Raw genomic sequence first — 23,733 nt, 5'->3', positions numbered from 1 at the left:
CAATCCTTAGGAAAAATATTTTTGAGAACATAAGATAAAAAACAAACTGTTCAGTTTTTAAAAGCAAGAAAATAAGCTCAAAATAAACAGAAAAGGACATTTTTAAAATTAGAAGGGAGATTAATTGGAAACAAAAATAGACCTGAGAGAAGAAAACTAAAAGCTAGTTCTTTGAAAGCACCAATAAAATACATTATTATATCTAATATGCTATGAAAGAGAGATCAAAATTGAATTAAAAATTGAACAATGTAAAAAATCATAATACAGGAGACAGAAAAATGGTCAGAATCTACTGTAGTTATATGTTAGCAATCTTAAGTATTTAAAAGTAGAGGATAAACTACAAAAATACAAAATACAGTTAACACCAAATGGAGATTTTAATCTAATTTTAGAAAAGAAAGCAGAAGTAGTTGAAAATGAACTACCAAAGTAGAGAGGAAAGCTTAGTCTCATCTTATATAAGATGATTCTGCCAGATTTTTAAAGAACAATTAAATCCAGTGTAGTATTAATTATTTTCAAAAATCAAGAAACTAATAAAAAAATTACAATCCCAATACTGAAACCAGGGAATTATAAAATTAAGGCAAGAACTATAGATTGATAGCATTCAGAAATAATTTTAAAATGAAAAATATAGACAGTAAATGACTTTTAGCAAAATATGAATAGATATGTATTCATTATGATCAAATTGAATTTATAGCAGGTAAACAAAGATGATTTGATTATTAGAAAAACAATCATTAAAAACAAACTACATTATTATATTGATAGCTATACAAAAGCAACAATAGCAACAACAAAAACTTTTGATAAAGTACATTTTTGCCAAAAAAGCAAAAACAAAATTACAAACATCTATAGAAGAACTTTTTAAATATACATAAAATTGGATTAACCCATCAATTGGTTTTTAGCTAAACATTTTTGGCCCTCTTTTAAAATTTCATCTATTAAAATTAGATAAAATAAAGACATTATGAAATAGTGAAATAATAAATATCAGGTTACTTTTTGCTTTGGTCTAGGAATTTCTTTTGTAATTTTTGTTTTTATTTGATTCATAGAATATTTCATCTATGTGGGAAATTCCCTGGGTAGAAACTATCTCTATCAATTCTTTGGCATCTTAGTAGTTTTAGAGTTTCCTGGAGCATTAACAGGTTAAGTGATTTGCCCAGAATACTAGAAATACTTGAAACCAGTATTTCTTATGTCCAATGTTGACCTTCTGTCTAGTAGTTCACACTGCCTCATGTGATGAGACGGATAATGAACATTCTTCTAAATGTCTTGAGATTATTCTAAATTTTAGAGACTGAGCATTCCCTAGCCTAGAATTCATAAGAAAAACCGTCTTTCTTAAATAGACATTCAACGTTTGTTGAATGAATGGATGAATGAATGAATGAATAACTTAATACTAAAACATTTATCTTTCATGTACCATGCCCTCTGCTAGGTGATAGGGATACGAAGATAAGAATGAAAATGTGAAACTACTTTGTGTTTTTAAGACCCTTACAATGCATTCAAAATTTACAAAGATTCTATCTTTATATCTTTGCCATAATACTCTTCCCTTAAATTTGGTCGTATGATTTTGCTGATCAAAAAACTTTACTGACACCCTAATGCCTTTCAAATAAAGTTCAGACTTCTCTGTCTTCTATTTAATCAAGGATCTCTACAATCTGGCAACTCCCTACATTTCTAATAATAATATCTAATATTCTTCCTAAAAAAGGCTAAGGTCACACATTGCACCCCTGTGTCGTCACCAGTTGTTCTGACATTTGTTTTGTCATTGGACTCCAATAACTGAGAGCTTTTGTTATAATACAGGAATAAAGGAAACCTACCCCTTTTCCCCATTCTTATTTCAAAGAAATTTTGAAATATTAGTAACAGAAAGAAATAGGAAGAGGCAAATATATCCTATTTACTATTAACTTGATGTTTTATGTAACAAATCCTAGAAAATTAGCAAAGAAATTGAGACAATACTTTTAAAAGCAGAAAACAAAACTAACCCAGAAAAATTAACATTTTTAATTATAGCAACATTGCTAATGTAAGTCTAAGAGAAAATAATAGAAATTTCTAATAATAGAAATCATTATAAATGATTATAAAATGGGCAAAAAAAATTTGATTCAGTCTACAAAGGTATATTCAATATTTATAAAGATAAAAGCACAAAATAGAAGAAATAATGGTTGATTTAAATTATCTAGGATTGTCTGTACTTCCGGTTGGGTTATGCTAACATAATGCAAATAACAGTACAACCTAAATGAATTTATAGATTTGGTTGCTGTATAGTGTTAGCAGAATTTGACAAAATAATAACAAAAGTTATATAGAGAAAGAAAAAGCAATGAATACACTAGTTAGGGAATAGTCAGTTGAATTCAATTATGATGTTCAATAAACCCAAGAATATAAATTTGTGAAAAACACCTTATTTGGAAATAATTGCTAGAAAATTTGGAAAACAATTTGGCAGAACTTAGGTTTATATTAGGGCTTTTAAGTGTTTTGTTTTTGTTTTGTTTTGTTTTTGGTGGTTGGTTTTTTTGCTTACGTTTGTTTTTTCTTTTTTGTAACAAACTCCTTTGGCAGTCTGGTGAAGCCTATAGAAGTTGTTCTCATAATAGTGTCTTGAATTGCATAAAATATTGAGGATTACAGTGGAAGCTAATTAGTGAAACATTCATTTATAATTTAAAAAAAATTATAAATTTATATATATATTGACATTACATATGCATGGGTAATTTTTTACAACATTATCCCTTGCACTTACTTCTGTTCCGAATTTTCCCCTCCTCCCCTAGATGGCAGGCAGTCCCATACATGTTAAATATGTTATAATATATCCTAGATACAATATATGTGTGCAGAACCGAATTTCTTGTTGCACAGGAAGAATTGGATTCAGAAGGTAAAGATAACCTGGGAAGAAAAACAAAAATGCAAACAGTTTACACTCATTTCCCAGTGTTCCTTCTCTGGGTGTAGCTGATTCTGTCTATCATTGATCAATTGGAACTGAATTAGATCTTCTCTTTGTTGAAGATATCCACTTCCATCAGAATACATCCTCATACAGTATTGTTGTTGAAGTATATAATGATCTCCTGGTTCTGCTCATTTCACTCAGCATCAGTTCATGTAAGTCTCTCCAGGCTTCTCTATATTCATCCTGCTGGTCATTTCTTACAGAACAATTCATTTATATTTTGGAAAACAATATTCACGGATTCAAAGTTAATAACTTTTAATTTAGATTATCATTTTATGCCATATGACACAGAAAGGTCAAAATAGATTTATTTTCTAAGTACAGAAGGTAAGATCCTTTAATCAAACAAGGAATAAAATCAATCACAAAATAATTTTAAGCTATATGGTGTTCTAAAGTGGATGAATAAAGTGTATATATCTAGGATAAGGAAAGTAACCAATTGGGGTCTTTACATAAAGCACTCTTTATTATATTTAAGATATATAGAAGATTGACACAAATATATAAGATCAAAAAGCCTTTCCTTAGTGGTCAAGGGATATGGACTTTCAATTTTCCAAAAAAATACTTGTAACCTATTAGCAACCATATGGAAGATTGTTTCAAAAACAATTATTAAGAAGAGAAATGCAAATCAAAAGAACTGAGTTTTCACTTCTCACTTAGCAAATTGGCAAAATGACAAAGGATAGACGAAGTGTTTGTGGAAAGAGAAACTTACAGCATATATGTAATAGTATCTTAATACTATACTACTCTGTAAGAAACAATGAATATGAAAAATAGTGCAGAAAAGCTTTAAAAGACTTATCTGAACTGTTTCAAAGTAAAGTAAGCCCAGAAATGTATGTTTACATAGTGACAACAAAGTAAATGAAGAGAACAAAACGGCATAAATTGAGTGTTGTGAAATCATAATGAATTAGATTGGTCTCATTTTATAGTTGTGAGAATGCAGCTCCCTTCTTTTCAGAGATGAGGGTGACTATAGACTTGAATCATTTCCTATAATATCTTTTTTGATTATTGTTAGTTTTGCCAAATTATTTTTCTTCTCTTTCTAAAATTTGTTATAAGGAATGGCTGTCTGCAGGGTAAAAGAAAAACAATATGTTGGGAAATTGGGTAATGTAAAATCCAAGGATACCAATAAAATGTTAAATAAAAATATTTTTCCAATGGTAAAATTAAGTCTTGTCACATAGGAAACACTTAAGAGCTTGTTCTTATTTGCTATATGTCATAGAAGATACATCATGTTTCCCTGGGACATACATAATAGCTTATATCTTTCAAGAAAGAAAATTAATCAGGATCTTGATTGTCTTGTATAAATAAGCAATTATCATCCTGTACTAGCAAAGTAAGGTGAGAGTGTGGCTAGTCATGATGATAGGTGCTTATTCATAAATTGGCCCCTCTAAATCTCACATAGTAGTCTTCTCAAATGAACTACCCAAATTATTGTAAGAGTAGTTGAGTAAGAACTATCATTTAAGATTTCTTGTCTGAAAAATTCTTTTGGTATAAAAAGTAGCTTTTTATTTTACATGTTCATTATGGGAGAAGCAAATAAATTTCAGTGGAAGAGGTGTCATCACCTCAGGAGAGCCCCACATCTTGCTAGAAATATAGAAACAGGATTTAAGATGATATATTTAGATTAAAATCCCATGCCTTTTTCATAACACTGATAGTAAACTCTTACTTAATTCTGAATTGTTTAGGTTTTGTATTATTAATTTTTAAATTTTATAATAAATTCTAATTTTTACTAATTCTTCCCTTTTTTATACCTTTGCAAGCCAGATATATTCTATGCAGCTTAAATTCTTAGTGATACTATAAATAAAAATTGACTTTAGACTTTTTCTTTCCCTTTCTGTTTCTTTTTCCTCACTTTTCTTCCTCTTTCCTTATCTATAAAATGAAGGTAATGACATTTGTTTTGCTTGACTCATAAGGTTGTTGTGAGGATCAAATGAGATAATATTCTTAGGATTTTTAAAACTTAAAAGTGCTTGAGCAGTGTTAGCTATTATTGGTATGAAAATACTTCCTACTCTTCCATGTCGTTTGCATTAGTGATATAAGACATGTAATTTTTCTCAAATTGTGGGTCATATATTGGTTCTTAATTGTGTTTTTCTCTTATTTTTAAAGGTTCAAGAACCAGAAAGAGAGTCCTGAAGTAGAATGAATACAATAAGCCCATATAAAGAATTTGCTTCATTTCTCCTTTTTTTCAATAATGCTTCTTTTCTCCTTTCTTGTGTTGTGTTTAATTTCCATGTGAATCTTGGGAGGAAGGGTGGTGGAAATATTTTAAAATCCTTTTGTGTTTGAAGAGTGTTTAAAGATTTTTATTAAATAAATACTTCATATAACTTGTTATGCTTTAAAGTCCAATTTATGAATGTTCAAATCATATTATCATCATTAATGAGTTTTGTGACATCCTGAAAATTTTTAAATTTCTGAAGTTAAATGTTAGCAGGTGTTATTAAAAAAACAAAACACCAAAACCTGTATAAGCAGTTTGAGACTTTGGAAACTATATATATAAGGAGACTTTTTCAATGTATTTAGATAAATTGGAGAGAAAATAAATATTCCATGTGCACTTAATTTTATTTTGACCCTGTGTAGTTTTTTTTTTTTTTTTTTTTTTTTTTCTCTTCATAGTATAGTTAATTATCTCTGAAAATTTAAAAGGCAGTTTTTTTTCCCAAGTAAAGAATTTTTGGGCTTTTGAAACATGCTTTTTTTTTTTTTTTTTTTTTAAACCTTGAAGTTTGTTGTAAATTTGTACCTTTGAAATTTAGTAATCAATGAATAGGCATTTTACTGAGAATTTGTGATTTTTTTTTTAAGGACTTTTACCTTGGTAATATACAGGCCTCTAGGCAGATATGTTTTAAGTATGAGATAATATAGCCAACTTAATTTATTTTCATACTGTCTTGATTGAAGGGACATATAGGCACATTTATACGATTTTGTAAAAGACAAACTGATAGGTTGCACTATTAAATGAGGTATCTAGTCAATGGCAAAAGGAAACCTGCCTCCTGAACCCTAGCAGTATAGTTCAGAACAGGGGTTCTCAAACTACAGCCTGTGGGCCAGATGTGGCCTGCTGAGGATGTTCATGTGGCCTGCCAGATTATGGCAAATGGGTTGAGGGGCGGAGACAGAGTGTGAGTTTTTGTTTTTACTATAGTCTGGCCCTCCAACAGTCTGAGGGACAGTGAACTGGCCCTCTATTTAAAAAGTTTGAGGACCACTGGTTTAGAATGCCTGTCTTTTCTTCCAAGCAACACCACATTGCCTCATATAACTACATCCTGTCAGCTAACTAATAAAAAAAAGTACATACAAGTTAATAAACTTTTCTTGAATTTGGGGGTGGGGGGGGGGAAGGTAATTCTAAACATTATTTGGTTGATGTACCAGTTTATTATGTCAGTAAACATTTGGTAAGCATTGATACAGTTCAGTTCCATAAGCCATTTGTTAAATACTTATTATGTGGACAATACTCTGCTAATTGTTAGCACTATGAAAGATAGAAAAGATAGGCATCTGGATTGTGCAGTGGATAGAGAACTGGACCTGGAATAACAAAGACCTCAGCATCTTTATAGCTTTGTAACACTGGATAATTCACTTAATTTCTATTTCATTCTATTCATCTGTACAATCTGTACAATATCATTGAATTCCCAGAGTTGTGAGGATTAACAAAGATATTTGCAAAATGCTATCTAAATATTAATTATTATTACTAACATAAATACAAAAAATTAACAGTAGAAAAGTTATAAAGAGGTCCAGGATTGTTAAATAAATAGTGTAGAACATAAATGTTGTAGAAATAGTTCAGTGGTAAGAACTCATTGTGAACTAGGGTGATCTAATTAAACTTTATTAAAACTTTTCTCCTTTGATGAGATAGTTTGTAAAAGGATATATCCTTCTAAACCATCCATATGAGATTATTTGTCTTTCTTATTTTTAGTGCTTACATAGAACTACACAGCTTTACTTTTAATGATTCAGAATTAAACAGTATTGAAACTATATAAATTAGTTTGTTTCATGAGATTTAAAAAACTTAGCTGAGCTTTTAAAAATATATTAAAATAATTCCAACATATAGTCTACAAAATTCATCCTAAATGGTATAGAATTTAGAATTGGGACACAAATCATTATTCCGTTTTCATATTTATTGTAATTTTAGATCTATGAATAGTTTTTTACTTTTGTGTCAGACCACTATCAGATGAGTCTATGTCATTGGTTTTTAAAAATCCTCCCAAGTATGTAATATTGCATTCATTTACAAAATTTTTGTCATTTTTCATTTGCTTTTCAATCATGTCTCCCACTTTGTGACTCCATTTGGGGTTTTCTTGGTGAAGATATTAGAGTGTTTGCTATTTCCTTCTCCATCTCCTTTTATAGATGAGAAAACAGTTAAAACAAGGTAAAGTTACATATCCAGGGACCCATAGGTAGTAAGTCTAGATTTGGTAGGTTTTCCTGACTTTAAGCCAGGAGTCTTATCTACTGAGCTTTACATACCTTCCCTTCCCTCATTTACAAAATAGAAAATTATGGGTTGGGGGAGTGTATCACTGATTTTTTTGAAGAATGCCAGATTTTGATTATTGGAAATGTTATGATCCCAAGTGTATTTGTAACACCTAAACCGACTCTCAATTGTGTTTCAAACAGATTGTGGTATATATTTTATATATGTGCCTTATCCTTTCTATGTTCCAGATTTTACAAACATAGTAAAACCTGTATTGGTTAATATTAAGAAAACAACTTTTCATGATGTTTTTAATAAGTACTGGCACTTTATCTACTGTTACTACATTGATGAGACTATAGGAATTAATGAAAAACTAACAAAATTTGCTTACTGCAAACCAGTGAACATTTATTAATTACCTATGATATGCAAAGCTCTATGCTAGTTGCTGTAGATACAAAAAAAGTCCCTGCCTTCAAGGTTACATTTTATTGAGACATACTCTTCACAAATCAGGGTTTACAAGGTTTATTTGGGGAGGAAAGATTATTAACAAATGGAAAGAGTCAGAAAAAACTTTAGAAGAGATGGAACTTGAGCTAAGCCTTGAAGGATGATAGAGGTGTAGCTGAGGATATAAATTCTAGGCATAAGGGGAAAGTTAGGTGGGAAGTAGGAGATAGGAGAATGATGCAGTTTCACTAGAATATAGAATGTACAAAAAGAATTGTGGAGTAAGTTTGGAAAAGCAGGATCCAAATTATGGGGGGGCCTTAAATTTCAGGTTTGTATTTCTTCCCTTAAGTAATAAGAAACCACTAAAGGGTTTTGAGCAAAGATTTGACATGGTCAGATATATGCCTTACAGATTATTTTGGCATCTATAGTAAAGTTGACTTGTAAAGGAGACAAATATTTAGGAGGCTCTTTTGATGATCTAGGCAAGAGGTAATGAGATTTGAACTAGGGTAATGGGCATGTGAATGGAGTAAAGGGGGCAGATTGAAATGATAATTTAGAGGTTGAATCAGCAAGACTTGGCAACTGATTTAGTAGAGAAGAGAGTAAAGGAAAGAAGAATCAAGAATGACCCAAAGATTGCCCTTATTAGTACCTGGGAATATAGTTGCGAGAGGAGAAGAGGAAGAAAAAGATAGGGAGAGGCACAAGAGAGGGAGGGAGAAAGGGAAGAAAAGAGGAAGGTAGGGGGAGAGAGACAAAGTTATCTAGTTACTTTTCTGTCACCTTTCAGGTGTGTCTGACATTTTAATATATTTGGGATTTTCTTTGTAAAAATTTTGAAAGTCATTTTACAAATGAGGAAACAGGCAAACAAATAATTTGCCTAATGTCACATAGCTAGTAAGTGTATAATGCCAGATTTGAACTCTGCTTTTCTTAGTTCCAGGCCAGGCACTCTATTTGCTGTGCCATCTAGGTGCCCTATAACATACATAGAATCCACAGGAAAAAAAATTGCGTGGGTGAAATCAGTAGCTCTTGGTATGAAAGACAAAAAATTGGGAAGAGCCAAAGGTTGCCCAAAGGGTTTGAACATAGGTCTGGTGAGTTAGTATAATGAAATTTCAAGGATGGACAGGTCCAGTTCTGTTTTGGCCATATTGCATTTCATGTGACTGTGATTCTTTGATGGAGATTGGCCTGTAAGCAACTGAAAATCACATCTGGACCTCAGGGAAGATGTTAGGATTGATGGTTCTATCCTTGGAAATGAATGAATTGTTAAGGGAAAGGGAAGGAAGAAAGAAGAAAACCAAAAATAGATTTAGAAATTATCCCCTGTAAAGGGAAGAGATGATAAGATGGGAAGAATTATGTAGAGCAATGGGAAAGAGTAAAAGTCTCAGATAATTTAGAATTTTTTAAAGATCAAGATTGAAAAAAAATGGTATTAATTAGTAAATAACATTGAGAGTGGTTTCAGTAGAATAGCTTGAACAGAAGCCATTAAGAGACTGAGAGTGAAGATTGGGTAGTGAGAAAGTAGAGTAAATTGGGCAACTTTTATTAAGCTTGTGCTAAGTTGGAGATAGAAATGAATATGTACTTAGCTGGCATAAAAAAGTTAAAAGAAGGCTTTTTAAAATTTTTGGTTTTTTTAATAGGTTTTTGAGGAGATGTGTAGGATGTGTTTATAAGCAAATAGGAAGAAACCAGTGGAGAGGAATAGATTAAAAAAAGCATGAGAGAACAACCTAATATTTGCTAAACCTGAGAATTTAACACTTTGGGAGAATTCTCTATTTGATAAGAATTCCTAGAAAAGCATTTAGCAAAAATTTGATGTTAAATCATTACAAATACCAAAGAGTACAAAAAGCTTAAAAATGGATATGCAATCTAAATATTGAAGATAAAACTATAGAAAAATTAGAAAATAACTAGCTAGGTTAGGTATTCTTTGTGGCTATTGTTAGGGAGAGAATATTTCAACAAGGAATAGAGGTAATCTCAAAAGATAAAGTAGATAATTTCAATGAAAAGGTTTTGTATGATCAAAATCCAATAGCATGAGGATAAGAAGGAAAGCTGTTGATTGGGGGAAAAAGCCTTTGCAACAAATAGCTATAAGATTATTACAGCTAATTTTTCTAGGGAACCCTTATAAATAAGTGGTTAAAGGATAGGAACAAACAGTTCTCCAAAAAAGTACAAATTAAGCAACTGTGAAAGATTGTTTTAACTCATTAATATAGGAAAAATACACATCAAAGTAATTAAAAGTTTCACAATCCATCAAGTTGGCAATAATGACAATATATGAGAATAGTTCGTGTTAAAGGGTTTGTGGGAGAACAGGCATACGAATGCACTGTTTGGAACTGAATTGGTGCAGGCATTCTGGAAAGCAGTTTTTCTGATTTTTTTAAAAATTAATTTTATAATTATAACATTTTTTGACAGTACATATGCATAGGTAATTTTTTTTTACATTATCCCTTGCATTCCCTTCTGTTCTGAATTTTCCCCTCCTTCCCTCCACCGCCTCCCCTAGATGGCAGACATTAATATGTTATAGTATATACTAAATACAATATATATGTGCAGAACTGAATTTTTTTGTTGTTGTTATTGCAAAGGAAGAATTGGATTCAGAAGGTAAAAATAATCTGGGGAGAAAAACAAAAAATGCAAACAATTTACACTCATTTCCCAGTGTTCCTTCTCTGGGTATAGCTTATTCTGTCCATCATTGATCAATTGGAACTGGATTAGATCTTCTCTATGTTGAAGATATCCACTTCCATCAGAATACATCCTCATACTACAGTATTCTTGTTGAAGTGTATAATGATCTCCTAGTTCTGCTCATTTCACTCAGCATCAGTTGATGTAAGTCTCTCCAAGCCTCTCTCTATTCATCCTGCTGGTCATTTCTTACAGAACAATAATATTCCATAACATTCACATACCATAATTTACCCAACCATTCTCCAATTGACGGGAGCAGTTTTTAATGTGTTAAGAGAGATTAAACTATCCCTACCTTTTGATCCAGATCTCATTGTTAAAGCTTTTTTTTTTTTTTTTTTCCTTAAAGTCATCAAGGAAGTCAGAGACATAAAAGTCCCGTCTATGTTAAAATATCTAATAACATTATTTGTAATAGCAAAGAAATGGAAATAAAGATATCTATTGTTTAATGGATGGCTAAACAAAGCATGGTACATATATGTAATATTTTTAAAAAGCATGAACATGAAGAAATCTTATAAGCAATGAAGTAACATGAACTAATGTGACAAGGAAGTAAGCAAAACATACTTGATGGCAATAATATTGTAAATTGAAAGAACTATTGAAACAACAAAATTGAAAGAACAACAATAAAAATAAAACTGCCAATCAGGATTAGTCCTGGATGGAAAAAAAAAAAAAAAATCTCTATTCTTTGAAAAGGTGGAAACCTAACCTTTGTTTAAGGAACATTATATGTATTGTCAGATAATTATATTTTGGTGAGTTTTCATGGATTAATTTTTTTTCCCTCTTTATTTCGCACAAGTGATGAAATAAGCAATGCAGGAAGAAATATATTCAGAAATGAGAGTGATTTAAACCCAAAATATATTAATAAAACTTTTAAAAAGGAAAATGCATTGTTAAAGCAAACTTATGAAGAAGGGAGGGAATAGGTTGCATATAAGGGAAATTAGTAATAAGTAGAGATACCAGTTCCTTTGAAATAGGAAAGGGAAATAGATAATGTTGCAAATCTTTCAGAAATGGTGCTGAGTCATTCACATTGGCAGAGAAGCATTATCTGCTCTCTGAATAGGCCTAAGAGTATGGCCTTAGAGGAAAAAAAATAAATAAAATTTTTATTAGAGAAAATAAATGGAACAGTGGCTTTGACGAATGAAGTAAAAAGTCAACATTGAGCATCAATGAAGCTCTAAATATAATTAAAATCAAGAATACAAGGGGCTCCATTTGGGGCCTTCCAGGGTCTTTGGGGTTCCAAAACCCTTTTTATTCCCTTTTTTTTGAGGATGAAGTCTTTGCTAAATGTCACAAAACTGCCTCAGAAGAAGAAAATATTTCTGCACAAGGATCTTATGCCCCTAAAATATGCTAGAAGCTCTCTAGGAATTTTTGGAAAAAATGACCACCTTACAGGAATTCATATATGAAGAGCTATCAAAGTTGTTCAGTTTGACCCTAGAATGTTCTCCCAGTGATACTGTATGATTATGAATCTTGTAATAGCAATCTTCAATGAACCAAAATTGTGGGTAACCCAAAGGTGAATCTAAGTATGTTGGTAATAATGACACTAAAGAAATATGTAAGGGGTATTGATAGAATATGTGATCTGAAGAGGGGATGAGCCATTTATTACAGGAAACAGATGCACTGCCTAAGTACTATGCTGGTATCCATGTCAGTCAATATTAGGTGTTTCCTATATGCCAGATATATAAGAACTGAGGACATAAAAAAACAGCAAAAGATGATCTTTGACCCCAAGGACCTCACAGATTAACGGAGACAACATAGAAACTGTGTAAAACAAGATATGTACAAGATGAATGGAAAATAAAGAGGCTTTAGGAAAAGGCTTCCTGTATGTAGAAGGTGATTCTTTGTTGGGGGCTTATAGAAAGCCAAGAGGCAGAGATGAGAAAGAAAAAGCTTTCCAGGCAAAGCTGTCAACTATTGAAAATGCTTGCAGTTAGGAGATGGAGTACTGGTTCAATCAACAGCAAAGAGGTCAATATCTCTGAATCAGGATGCAGGCCCTTTTTAGAAAGATTGCTTTGATATTTCAGTGGAAAATGGATCTCTGGCAGGGAAACCAACCAGGGGACTATTGCAGTAGTCCAGATTTGAAGAAAGGTAAAGGAGGAGAGAGGCATAAGGTATCTGAGTAGAGATAAGAGAAGATTGAGCTCAGTCCCCTTGTCTCAAGCAGATTTCCAGCAGGGTTTATATGTGTTCCTTCTGGTCCTGGACAATAGAATTAAGACTGGTTTGAATTGCAAGACAGGTTAAGTCTTAATGTTAATTAAGACACACACACACACACACACGCATGCATGCAACTTTTTAACAGTTATCCAAAAGACCTGCTTTGGGAGATAGAGTATCTCCTTTCAGTTGAGTCTTGAAATTAAGCCTGGGTGGCTCCTTATTGCAGATATTAAAAAAGAGAATCTTAGTCCTGGGTTGGACTAGATGGTCTCTGAAATCCCTTCCAACTCTGAGATTTTGAGATTCGTTAGTAATTTGTTTCTCACACTTTTCTGATCAATTATTTTTTTCTCAAAATAATATAGATGTTTTGTTCTAGATGCTTAGGTTTTTGGATTTTTTTTTGACTTAATAATTAGATATTATTTCTGTTCTCTTCCTCTCCAAAACAAACAAAACGCAACACATCTGTTATAGAGCATTTTGGTGTAATACACAAATCACTTCAGCTTGATAAATATTGACTTACAGCGTTTCATTAGATGATGTAGAGGATAAAAAAGTATAAGATATGGTCTGTGTCCTATAGGAGTTTATAGCAGAGTCATCCAGCAGAATCATCCCTACAAAAACTTAAGCTTAGAATTGCCTTTCAACTCTATTTTACCCTAAAATTTTGAATATTTAAATTTTTAGAAAGTTTCTTAAAATCTGAAAAGCCATTTGAAATGTCATATAGCCCACTGTACAATTTTAGCTTTCTATCATAATCTTAAGGGAGAAGCTGGATTCCATATGTCACAGTTCCAAAATCAATCTTTGATATTCCAGCCAGACTGTTCTGGAAGCAAAGGTGCCTGAGATTACATCAAAATGGTTTCTAAGGCCCTGTCTACTCTTGTAGAGGTCATTGAAACTGCAGCTGGCAAAAACATAGTTTGAGGTCAGGAATTGAAAAACTCCTGCTGTTCCCAATGAACTGCATGATGCACAAAGAAAATGTTGATAAGGGGAGGGGTGTGTGTTGGTGTTCAAACGGGGTTGATGAAGGAGGAGAGCTAAGTGAACAGCCATGATAATACAGTATGTAGTTTTGTCTTTTATCAGCAAAATTGAGGAGAAATATGAAGCATTTTGGGAGGCTGTTTTTTTGTTGTTGATATCCCTATTTGAATGTAGAGTCTCAAACACAAAGGAAGCAAGCTGCCTTTAGACGGCATTTGCTGTTCTTGATGACTCCAGTTGTGTGTAAATATTAGAAAACAGCAGGGTCCTGCATTCCAAGAATCACTTGAGCAGTACTACGAAGACAAGTGTCCTTACTGGTATTGTAGTCCTACTCCTAAGCTCTCCTGCTGTTTCTAATCTGTGCGCACAGCCATGAAAAAACTGGACTGACATTTACAGGCACAGCAGGGAGACACTTGACTAGGGAATGTTAAAGACTCCACTACCCCCGATTCAAAGTAGCCACCATACATGATAAATCTTCACAGGGGAACCAGTCCGCACTTCAACTGATGGCATAATGAGGATATCTATAATGAAGCAAAGAAGTAGAATTTTTTCCCCCCAAGCTCAACTGTTTAGCAGTCAGATGTTTATGTTGGTCTTTTTTTTTTTTTTTTTTTTTTCTTTTTTCTTTTTAAAGATCTAACATATCTAAAGGGAGAATCTAATTCTGAGGAGATGAAGGATCCCCAGCCTCCTTTAAAATAATGCTTTCTTGGAGGGTCTATTTTTCCTTCCCTGTGGTTTTATTAGAATATTTCTCAAGTAAGATGGGCTTATCCATAAAGTATGAATAAAAATAAAATTTCCCAGAATCTGCTAGATTACATACCAAAAACTGGTATGTAAAAGAGGGTCAGTTGCTCACTGACAAGTTTGACAGACTTTACTCACTGTTTTGTCCCAGTGAGCTGCCAGATTTGGATGCCATAATACCAGTAATGCAATTAGGTTTGCTGCACATTGTCTGGTTGACTTCTCAGTTAAGAGTTTCTTTCCCTATGGGAATAAGACTAGACAGACTGTCATTTGCTATTACTAATTCTGCTCAGCATTATCACTGGAGCTTTTTTTTTTGTAATTAGCTATCTTAGTTGGCTCTTAAATTTTAATAGCCAATTGAAGCTACGTTTTAGCCAAGTTCCATATCTAAATTGCATTCAGTCCATTAACAAAGTTGGTTAAAAGGCTATTAAAACAAAAGCCAATATATGGTGGTTAGCACTTACATGTTTGCAGCAGTAGCAATGCCAGCCTTCAGTGAGTCCTCTGAAGAAACTCATGTTTACTTCTGTTCAAGTATATATGGGACTGACCAAATTTAATATGGTGAAAGACTGTTCTAGATGTGAATTCCAAGTATAACAAAATAAGAATGTTTTTTTTTTCCCCCTGTGTGAAGCTTCCATCCCCAGTCTCCTCACTTTTATTAGTATATGGACACCCTTGATCCTGGTTGGCAGTAGAAGGGAGAGGGTGGAAAAGGGACAATTAGTGTTCTAGCTTAAAATCGACAGTTTTCAAAAAGCAAATAAATGAAATTAAATTTTTTTTCTCTATTTCAGTTGATCAAAATTATTAACAAAACCATCTGAAACACCTTCTGGTAGAATTGTAGTCTTGTTTGTAAAACATCCTGCCAGACATTAAAAGGAAAAACAAAAACTTGTAGACAAGCCAGCACATAGACTCAAAGCACTCATTCCCTTATTTATTGTTCTTATTTTATCAATTTTTAAAATTCAGAAAATCATTTCTAATTATTCTATGATCTCATGATATTTTGTATATATCTTGGTACTACATTTTTTACTTCCCTATCACCACTCTTCCTACTCCTACTCTGAAGCATTAATCCTATAATTCCTATATCTTGAGAAATATGTTATAAATGTAGTTTTAAAGAGACTAAGCTGCTGTTGATTAGCTGACAATTTTAGCACATATCTTCTAGTGGACATGTGGAATTAGGGTTATATATTCTCCAATCTGTAGTGACCTCCAATACATCGAGTACACTGCTAAGTGAAAAAAATGTAAACAAGTCTTGCCAAATCTTAATTGTGTTCAATTTAGTTCACAAACATTTATTAAATCCCTATTAGAAGGAATCCTGCTAGGTGACAGGGAGACGAACACAAAAATAAAGCTATACTTTGCTTACTTCCCACCAGAAGGATAGGTAGAGGTAATATACATGCAAATAATTAAAAAGTACACACACACACACACAACACACACACTTTCAAATGCTAATAATGATGAATCTTATGATCTTAGGGAAAAAATGGGTAGACTTGAACTGAAATAAGTGAAATGAGCAGAACCAAGAGAACATTATGTACAGTAATATCAATGCTGTTTTAAAAACAAATGAATTAGTCATTTTGATTTGTAAATACCCAAATTAGCTACAAAGAACATATGAAGGAAAATGCTATCTACATGAAGAGAAAGAACTGATGAATAGAAGTATGTATAAAATGATTTTACATATATGAACATATTCATGTCTAGTGATAGCCATCTCTGAGGCAGGTGAAAGGAGAGAAAAAAATTCACAATAATTTTATCGTATATTATATATTTAATTATGCAATCATTTAATTAATTTGAAAGAGATTTATTATATATTTAAAGAAATAGCAATTTGTACACAAATAGATTTGCAGCTTCATGTGCAATCATTTTTTATTATACTGTTATAAAAATGCTTAAGAATAAAATAAACATAAAAACTTAAAAATAATAGTAGAAGATCAAGAAACATTTTGTGAAGTGACTGAGCTGTGCTTTAAGGGAAGCTAAAGACTCCATCAGGTAGGATTAAGGATGGGAGGGATTACTCCTGACTATATTCTCTATCTTAAGAGTAGTACCTACAATAGTAAGTGTATTTATTTAATAAATGACCACTGATTGATTGTTTCCAAATGTGAAGGATGACTTATGCACAAAATAGTTGGTAAGCCCTTTTGACTTCAATGGAAAGGGAAAGGAAGTAAGTCTGGGAAAATAGATAGAATGTAAATTGGATGACTTTTAAGTTCCACTCCTGAGGTTTTTTTGTCTTAAAGATAATAAGCAATTGAAGAAAATGTCATGTGACCTGTATTGTGTGTGTATGTGTGTGTGTGTGTGTGTGTATACACACACATACAAAATACTTCTGTTTTATTTATATGTGAAAATCTTTTTCTTGTCTCTTGCAGAATGTATTGTTTCTCAATGGAAGTAAGTTCAACAACTATGTATTTTGACATTTAGAACCTTGGGACTTTTTTTCTGATTGCAATCTATGGGCATTTATTTTCTATGTTCAGAAGTCTGGGCAGTTTTCTTGAATTATTTCTTGCATTATGATCAGGTTTTTTGAGTCATCATGTTCTTTTGGAATGCCTATAATTCTTACTGTCTGTATTCTGTCTCTGACATTGTTATGTTTTGTTTGTATGGACAGCATGCTTTCTTTTGTCATCAGTGCTTTTTGTTTCTCTTCTTTCACATGGTCATTCACTTTCTTGTATTTGCATTTCCAATTGGTTATGCGCTCCTTTTTTTTGGGGGGGGGAAGAAGATTCAAGATTTTCTATACTGCTATATAGGCCAAAAATTCTGCTCTTATGACTCATATTTCTTTGGGGCCCTCTGTTGATCAGGTGTTGAATCATCTTCCTTTGTTTTACATTATTTATTCATAGAAACCTGCATTTACTAGTTCTTGAGACCATATTTCTTCCTGTTGTTTTTTCTACTGAAGCTCAAAATCTCTGAACTTTTTTCCTTCTGAGATCTTTGGTAATTTCAGTTCTCCCTCTCCCCATCCGTTTCCCTTCCCTCACTTTATGATTTTCTCTTCTCTGATGGCAGTTTTCATGGCTACCAGATCTCAAAGCATCTCAACCTTCTCCCACACTGGATAATTTGCAGTTCGTTAGTCTAACTTTTTGCCCCAAGTTACTTCATTATTAGTTGGGGGGAGGGCGATATGGATGGAGGTTAGCGAGTCAAATCTGACCTCAGCTGCATGCTAGCTCTTCCCATGAGTTTAGTGGGATGCTACACAACCCTGCACAGATGAATCCTGCCCAGTTCCCTTCTTTGTTCCTCACTTTTCTGGATCAGCAGTGAATAGAGCTACTATGCTGCAATTGCTATCTGAGCTGATGCTGTTTGTTCCAAGTTTGGAGATCAGCACTGGAAAAGAGAGGGATCAAAGTGTAGAACTGAATTCTGTTACAAACCCAGACACTTGTCTTGCCCTGTTCCTTCTGTTCTCCACTCAGGCCTTCAAACTGTTGCAGCATAGGATAGTGCCATAAAGCTGTCAAGGTCCTAGCAAATTTCTGCCCTTTGGGATTTGGATCTTAACTAGGAGCTCTGGAGAAACTGGAGTTTGGGTTTAGAATTGAGATTGTTACAAGCTGAGACAAGTATCTTGCCTCATTCCCTCTGTTCTTCTGCTCTTTTATCTGTGTTGTGGCACAAAATGCTACCATTCAACTATTGAATACATTTCTTCCATTTGGAGTTTGGATTTCCACAGCACTGGGAGAATGGAGAAGAGCTTTGGAGTGTGAGGTAGAATGTTATGGTAAGCCTTTGGATCCAGTCACTTTATTCAGTTCTGCTGCTATGAGCATAGTGGATAAGGAGGAGACTGTGATGAGTGAGTGCTTGTTGTGGAATAGAGTATACTGGCCTTTGCTCTTAATTTATCAAGTTTTTACTTTGATTTCTTTTGGTCCTAGAGAGTGGAGATAATGGAAATTGCTTTTTCTCCGGCATATATTTTCCGTTTTGGACAGGTTTGAGAAGTCATGAAAATCATTAAAAAAAAATGCCCATTCTTCCATTCTGTTGTTCATATAATCCTTTGAGAAGAGTCTTAAATGCCAAATATAGGGGATTAAATTTGATCCTAGAGATACTAGCGAGCTGGTTAAATTGAAGGGATATATTTGTATATGATATGGTGTTAGGATTACTAGGTGAGAACTCAGATTGTCTGGACAATGACAAGGTGAGAATTCAGGTTGTCTGGACAATTACAAGGTGAGAACTCAGGTTGACTTGATAGTTCTCTGGCTCAGATTCTTAAGAGGAGCAAGCTCATTGGTTGAAGTGGTTCTTCCCAGAAGCCCTTGCATTATCCCATGCCCATTCTCTGGGAGGATAAAAAGAGGCAACATTGAGCTTGGAAAGCAGTCTGGACTGGGGAAGGACAAGGGCTGGAGGACAGCACTCCAGGAAGAGGAGAAGTCTCTGCATTACATCAGGCCTGACGGGGCTCTCTGCAGGAAGGGAAGTCACTTCTCTGGACAAGAGTTAACAGCAACTGCCTGGAGACAACGGTTCTCTACAGGAAGAAGAATCTGTCTGAGAGATTTGAGTAGACACAGCAGATCTCTTCCCAGAAAGCGATCCAGCAGCTTCTGGAGACGACAGCTCGCTACAATACGGTCCTGTGTTTTAGGAAAGTTACTTTGGCAATTGTGTGGAAGATATATTAGAGTTAGAAGATAATTGAGATAGAAAGACTAATTAGCAGAATATTTCAATAGTCTAGTAATGAAAACATGAAGCTAGGGTAATGCTTATGTGAGTGGAGAAAAGGTTTTATATGTCAGAGATATTTTAAAGAAAACAATTGCAAAATTTGAAGCTGATTGGTTATTACTTGGTCAGAAAGAAAGATGAATTAAGAATTGTATAGAGTATACATCAGATCAGATTTTAAAATTAATTTAATAATTATAACATCTTTTTGACAGTACATATGCATAAGTAATTTTTTACAACATTATCCCTTGTACACTTCCAAATTTTTCCCCTCCTTCCCTCCACCCCCTCCCCTAGATGGCAGGCATTCCCATACATATTAAATATGTTATAGTATATCCTAGGTACAATATATATCAATATATATGTGCAGAACTGAATTTTGTTGTTGTTGTTGTTGCAAAGGAAGAATTGGATTCGGAAGGTAAAAATAACCTGGGGAGAAAAACAAACAAACAAACAAACAAATTGCTAACAGTTTATACTCATTTCCCAGTGTTTCTTTTCTGGGTGTAGCTGATTCTGTCCATCATTGATCAATTGGAATTGGATTAGCTCTTCTCTACGTTGAAGATATCCACTTTCATCAGAATACATCCTCATGTAGTATTGTTGTTGAAGTGTATAATGCAGATCAGATTGTTTATGGTACTACAGCAATACTTGTGCTCTTTGAAAAACAAAAACCTAAATACATGGAGGAAGCAATAGCAAAACCCCAAATAATATAGAAATGGATCAAGCAAAGTCTCAGTATATTCTGCAGAGGTTGGTAGATTTTATCCCAGATACAGATTCTCAATATAGAAAGTAAAAAATGGAAAAAATGAGTTAAAAAAAAAGAAACCAATGAATGACAAGGAAATATTATGGATTCACAGATGTGCAAGAATAAGTCTTGAAAAAGAGAATAACTACATAATATCTACAAGCTAAGCCTCAAATAAGACCACAACTTGACCATAAAGTTAAGTAGAATTCCTAGAAGAAATGAAGCAAAATTTTAAAAATAATATTTGAATGAAATTGGAACTCTAGAACAGTTTTATAAAGAGAATAAACAAGAATTACAAAAACTTTACCCATGTAACTGACCCTGAAAATCAGAAACGATTAAACAGAAGTCCAGTAACTCCATGAGACAAGAATTAATTAAAAAAAATGAAAGATTGAAAAATATCAAAAAGTATACAGTATCTACTATTAAAAAAACAATCGAGATGCAAGGCATAACTCAAAAAGATAATTTAAGACTTGGAGTACTTGAAAACCTTGATCATAAAAAAGGTATGTTGTAAGAAATAATGAGTAAAAACTGTCTATTCCTAAAAGAACCAGAGGGTAAAGTGAAAAATTGACATAATTTACTAATCTTCTACTGAAAAACCTCCAAAATGAAAACACTCTGGCTAAATGTCATAGTCAGAATATAGAACTTCCAGGTCAACAACTACCAAAAAATTGTAGCAATCAGAAAGAGTTCAAAATCAGAAAAGCACAGTTAGGATTTTTCAAAACTTGGTGACTACCACTTTATCGGATGAAAGAATTTAGAATATATTCTGAAATAAAGTTCAATAAATTGTAGAGGATCACAGATAGTGGGGGAATTCTGAGTGAGATATAAGACCCTTCAGCCCAGCAAGGGAACCTGCTGATTGTCTGGCTTGGCTCCCCATTATCCCTGGGGGCATCTCTGCTTTCCTGAGAAGTCAGGTTGGGTGACAACCTGTGTTGTAATCAAAACAGTTATATTAAAGTAACAAGTTTCTGCACACAATAGTAAATTGTTTATGTGGTCCAGCATGCACAGTATATAGTTAGCACATGTGCAGGGTGTTATAGTTATGTAAGAGTATCAGGGTATTATAAGGCTGAGAGAATTTTGAATAAATGAACTCCTGTTTTAACCATCTTGGTTAAGTGCCGTCCTTTCACTTCTCACCCATGATTAGGATTTAGTTTGGTACCAAAATCCTTCAGTGAGCAGATCTGGACATTAAATCATTGCTTGAGGGTCAAATTCAGATTGTCACCAACTTTTATAAAGTTCATGAGCTTATAATATTAAAAAATATATAATAAAACTTTAATTTCAAAATGTGAAAATCATTAGCCTCTGAAGCATGCAAATGCAGGTAATGGGATATGTTTGATCACAGACCATAGTTTGCTAACCAGTGTTCTAAAATGTGAAAGATAAAAGCTTTGGAATAACAAATAATTCGCCTAACAAGATTAAATACAATCTTATGAGGAAAAAAAAAAAAGGATATTTAATGGAATAGAAGACTTCTAAAGTATCTCTTATAAAAAGAATAGAACTTTCAAAGTTCCTTTTCTTTATATTTTTGTCATTATATAAATTGCTTTTCTGGTTCTGCTCATTTCATTCTTAGTGTATAAAAGCCTTAAAAAAACAAAACAAAACAAAACCTCGCTTCCAAATTTTATTATTATCAGTAAGGGCACCAACATTCTTCCTATCATCCAGATTCACAGCCTTAACATCATTTTTGATTCATTACTCCCTCATCTTATATACATATAAGTAATCAAAGAATTGATTCTCAAAATCTACAGGAATCAAGAAAAATATAATAAGATCAAATGTATTTGAACAACCAGAGAAAAGATTATATTGTGTTTATATCTTAATAGGGGGAGAAGAAACATGTTCCCTTGATACTCATGTTATTAAAGATCATATAGTGAATTAAATAAGATAGAGGGACTGGGAGTGGTTTTATGATTTTAATGATTCTCGATGATCTTAAGAGAAGAAAGAAAAAGAAGGGGGAATGGAATATACTATGGAAGTAAGGGAGTAAAATTTACTATTATATAATTGGAGTGCATAGGAAGACAACTATAGAAACAGGAGAAGTTATGGGGAAAAGGAGGGATCATTTGCACCTTATTCCTATTTGAACTAGACAATGGAGGGAAGATCTCACTTACCCACATACCCCGAGGGTGTATCTGAATATCAGTGTTGTTCTAGAAAACTGATTTAGTTATAGTTAATGTTTTCAGTGTAATCATAATAATAGGAAATTCAGGTGGAGGTTTCTGGGAAGATTTCAGAATAAGGCAGGAAATCCCCCCCTCCCCCTAAACAATATAAAATAATGCCTCAAAGTGAACTTTGAACTGCAGAAATAATTAAAAGATAGGATAAAGTAGTTGTCCCCCTAAGACTACTTGGAAGAAGCTTCAGAAAGATCAGACCTGAGAGTGTTGGTTTGACCTGATTGATGTGCAAATATATTGGGGTAGATACTTTTGAATTAACAAACTATAAGCTCTGGAGGCTTTGGTGTCTGATAATAGCCTGCATCTTCTGGAACTTATGCTCTACAGATAGTGTGGGAGTCAGCTGCTCAATGTCAGATTGCAGAGTCCTCCCTTGGCTCTGGGCCCTGGGCCCAGATATACTGACTAGCAGCAGTTCTCAGCTGTGGTTGTGGATGAGGATGAGGAGAAGCAAATATTTGCTGGGAAGTGTTCACAGACAACAGGAATCCCGCTGACTATGGACACTTAGAGGAGAGTGGAGTCCTTTGTTTTGGTTCCAGGGCAACAGTGAACAGAACAGAGTGAACAGAAGCTTGCAGCTATAAGGGGGACCATAGAGAACTACAGCTTTTGTTTTATTGGGAGCCCTGATCGTGGCTCTGGGGTGGAGAGCAATACCTGAAGTCTGGTCCTTGAATAGATCTCAGAAAACAATAGCACAAAAAAGATGAAGCTTGAGATATCATCCCCCACATTAAGGGAGACTAGACTGATTTTAACACAAAGTTAACAGATAGGAAATAAGCCACTAAAAATAAAATCAAATAAAAAATTAGTATACATACAATAAAGAACCCACAGATAGCTACTAAAGTGATAGAGAAGATCTGGGTTCAAACTTAGAAGTTAGTAAAGTTAAAACAGTTATTTCTATCTCGAAGAAAAATGCAAAATGGTCATACATTCCAAAGGAGTTTTTACAAGAAATTTAAAAACAAAACAAAACAAAACAAAAACTTTAACAATCAAATAAGAGAGGTTGAGGAAAAAAATAGAAAAAAGTAAGAATAATGGAAGATGATTATGGAAAAAAAGTAAAAAAGATCCAAATAGTTAAGGG

The 23,733-nt window shown here is 33.3% G+C and overlaps 1 protein-coding gene across 4 annotated transcripts in view; it reads left to right on the top strand.

Moving 5' to 3' along the window:
• Positions 1-5,668, top strand: part of VRK1 (VRK serine/threonine kinase 1) — a 120,885-nt gene extending 115,217 nt beyond the window's left edge. For 3 of the 4 annotated variants that reach the window (XM_074291345.1, XM_074291342.1, XM_074291343.1), the window contains one exon: positions 5,204-5,668. In XM_074291345.1, coding sequence (XP_074147446.1) covers positions 5,204-5,235 — 32 coding nt within the window. In that variant the 3' untranslated portion in view covers positions 5,236-5,668. The remainder of the gene's footprint in view (positions 1-5,203) is intronic. The other variant, XR_012486618.1, reaches the window with a different exon arrangement.
• Positions 5,669-23,733: the final 18,065 nt, after the last annotated feature.

Source organism: Sminthopsis crassicaudata, chromosome 2, assembly GCF_048593235.1.
Source record: "Sminthopsis crassicaudata isolate SCR6 chromosome 2, ASM4859323v1, whole genome shotgun sequence".
Taxonomy (NCBI): domain Eukaryota; kingdom Metazoa; phylum Chordata; class Mammalia; order Dasyuromorphia; family Dasyuridae; genus Sminthopsis; species Sminthopsis crassicaudata.
This window is presented reverse-complemented; position numbering and strand designations above follow the sequence as displayed.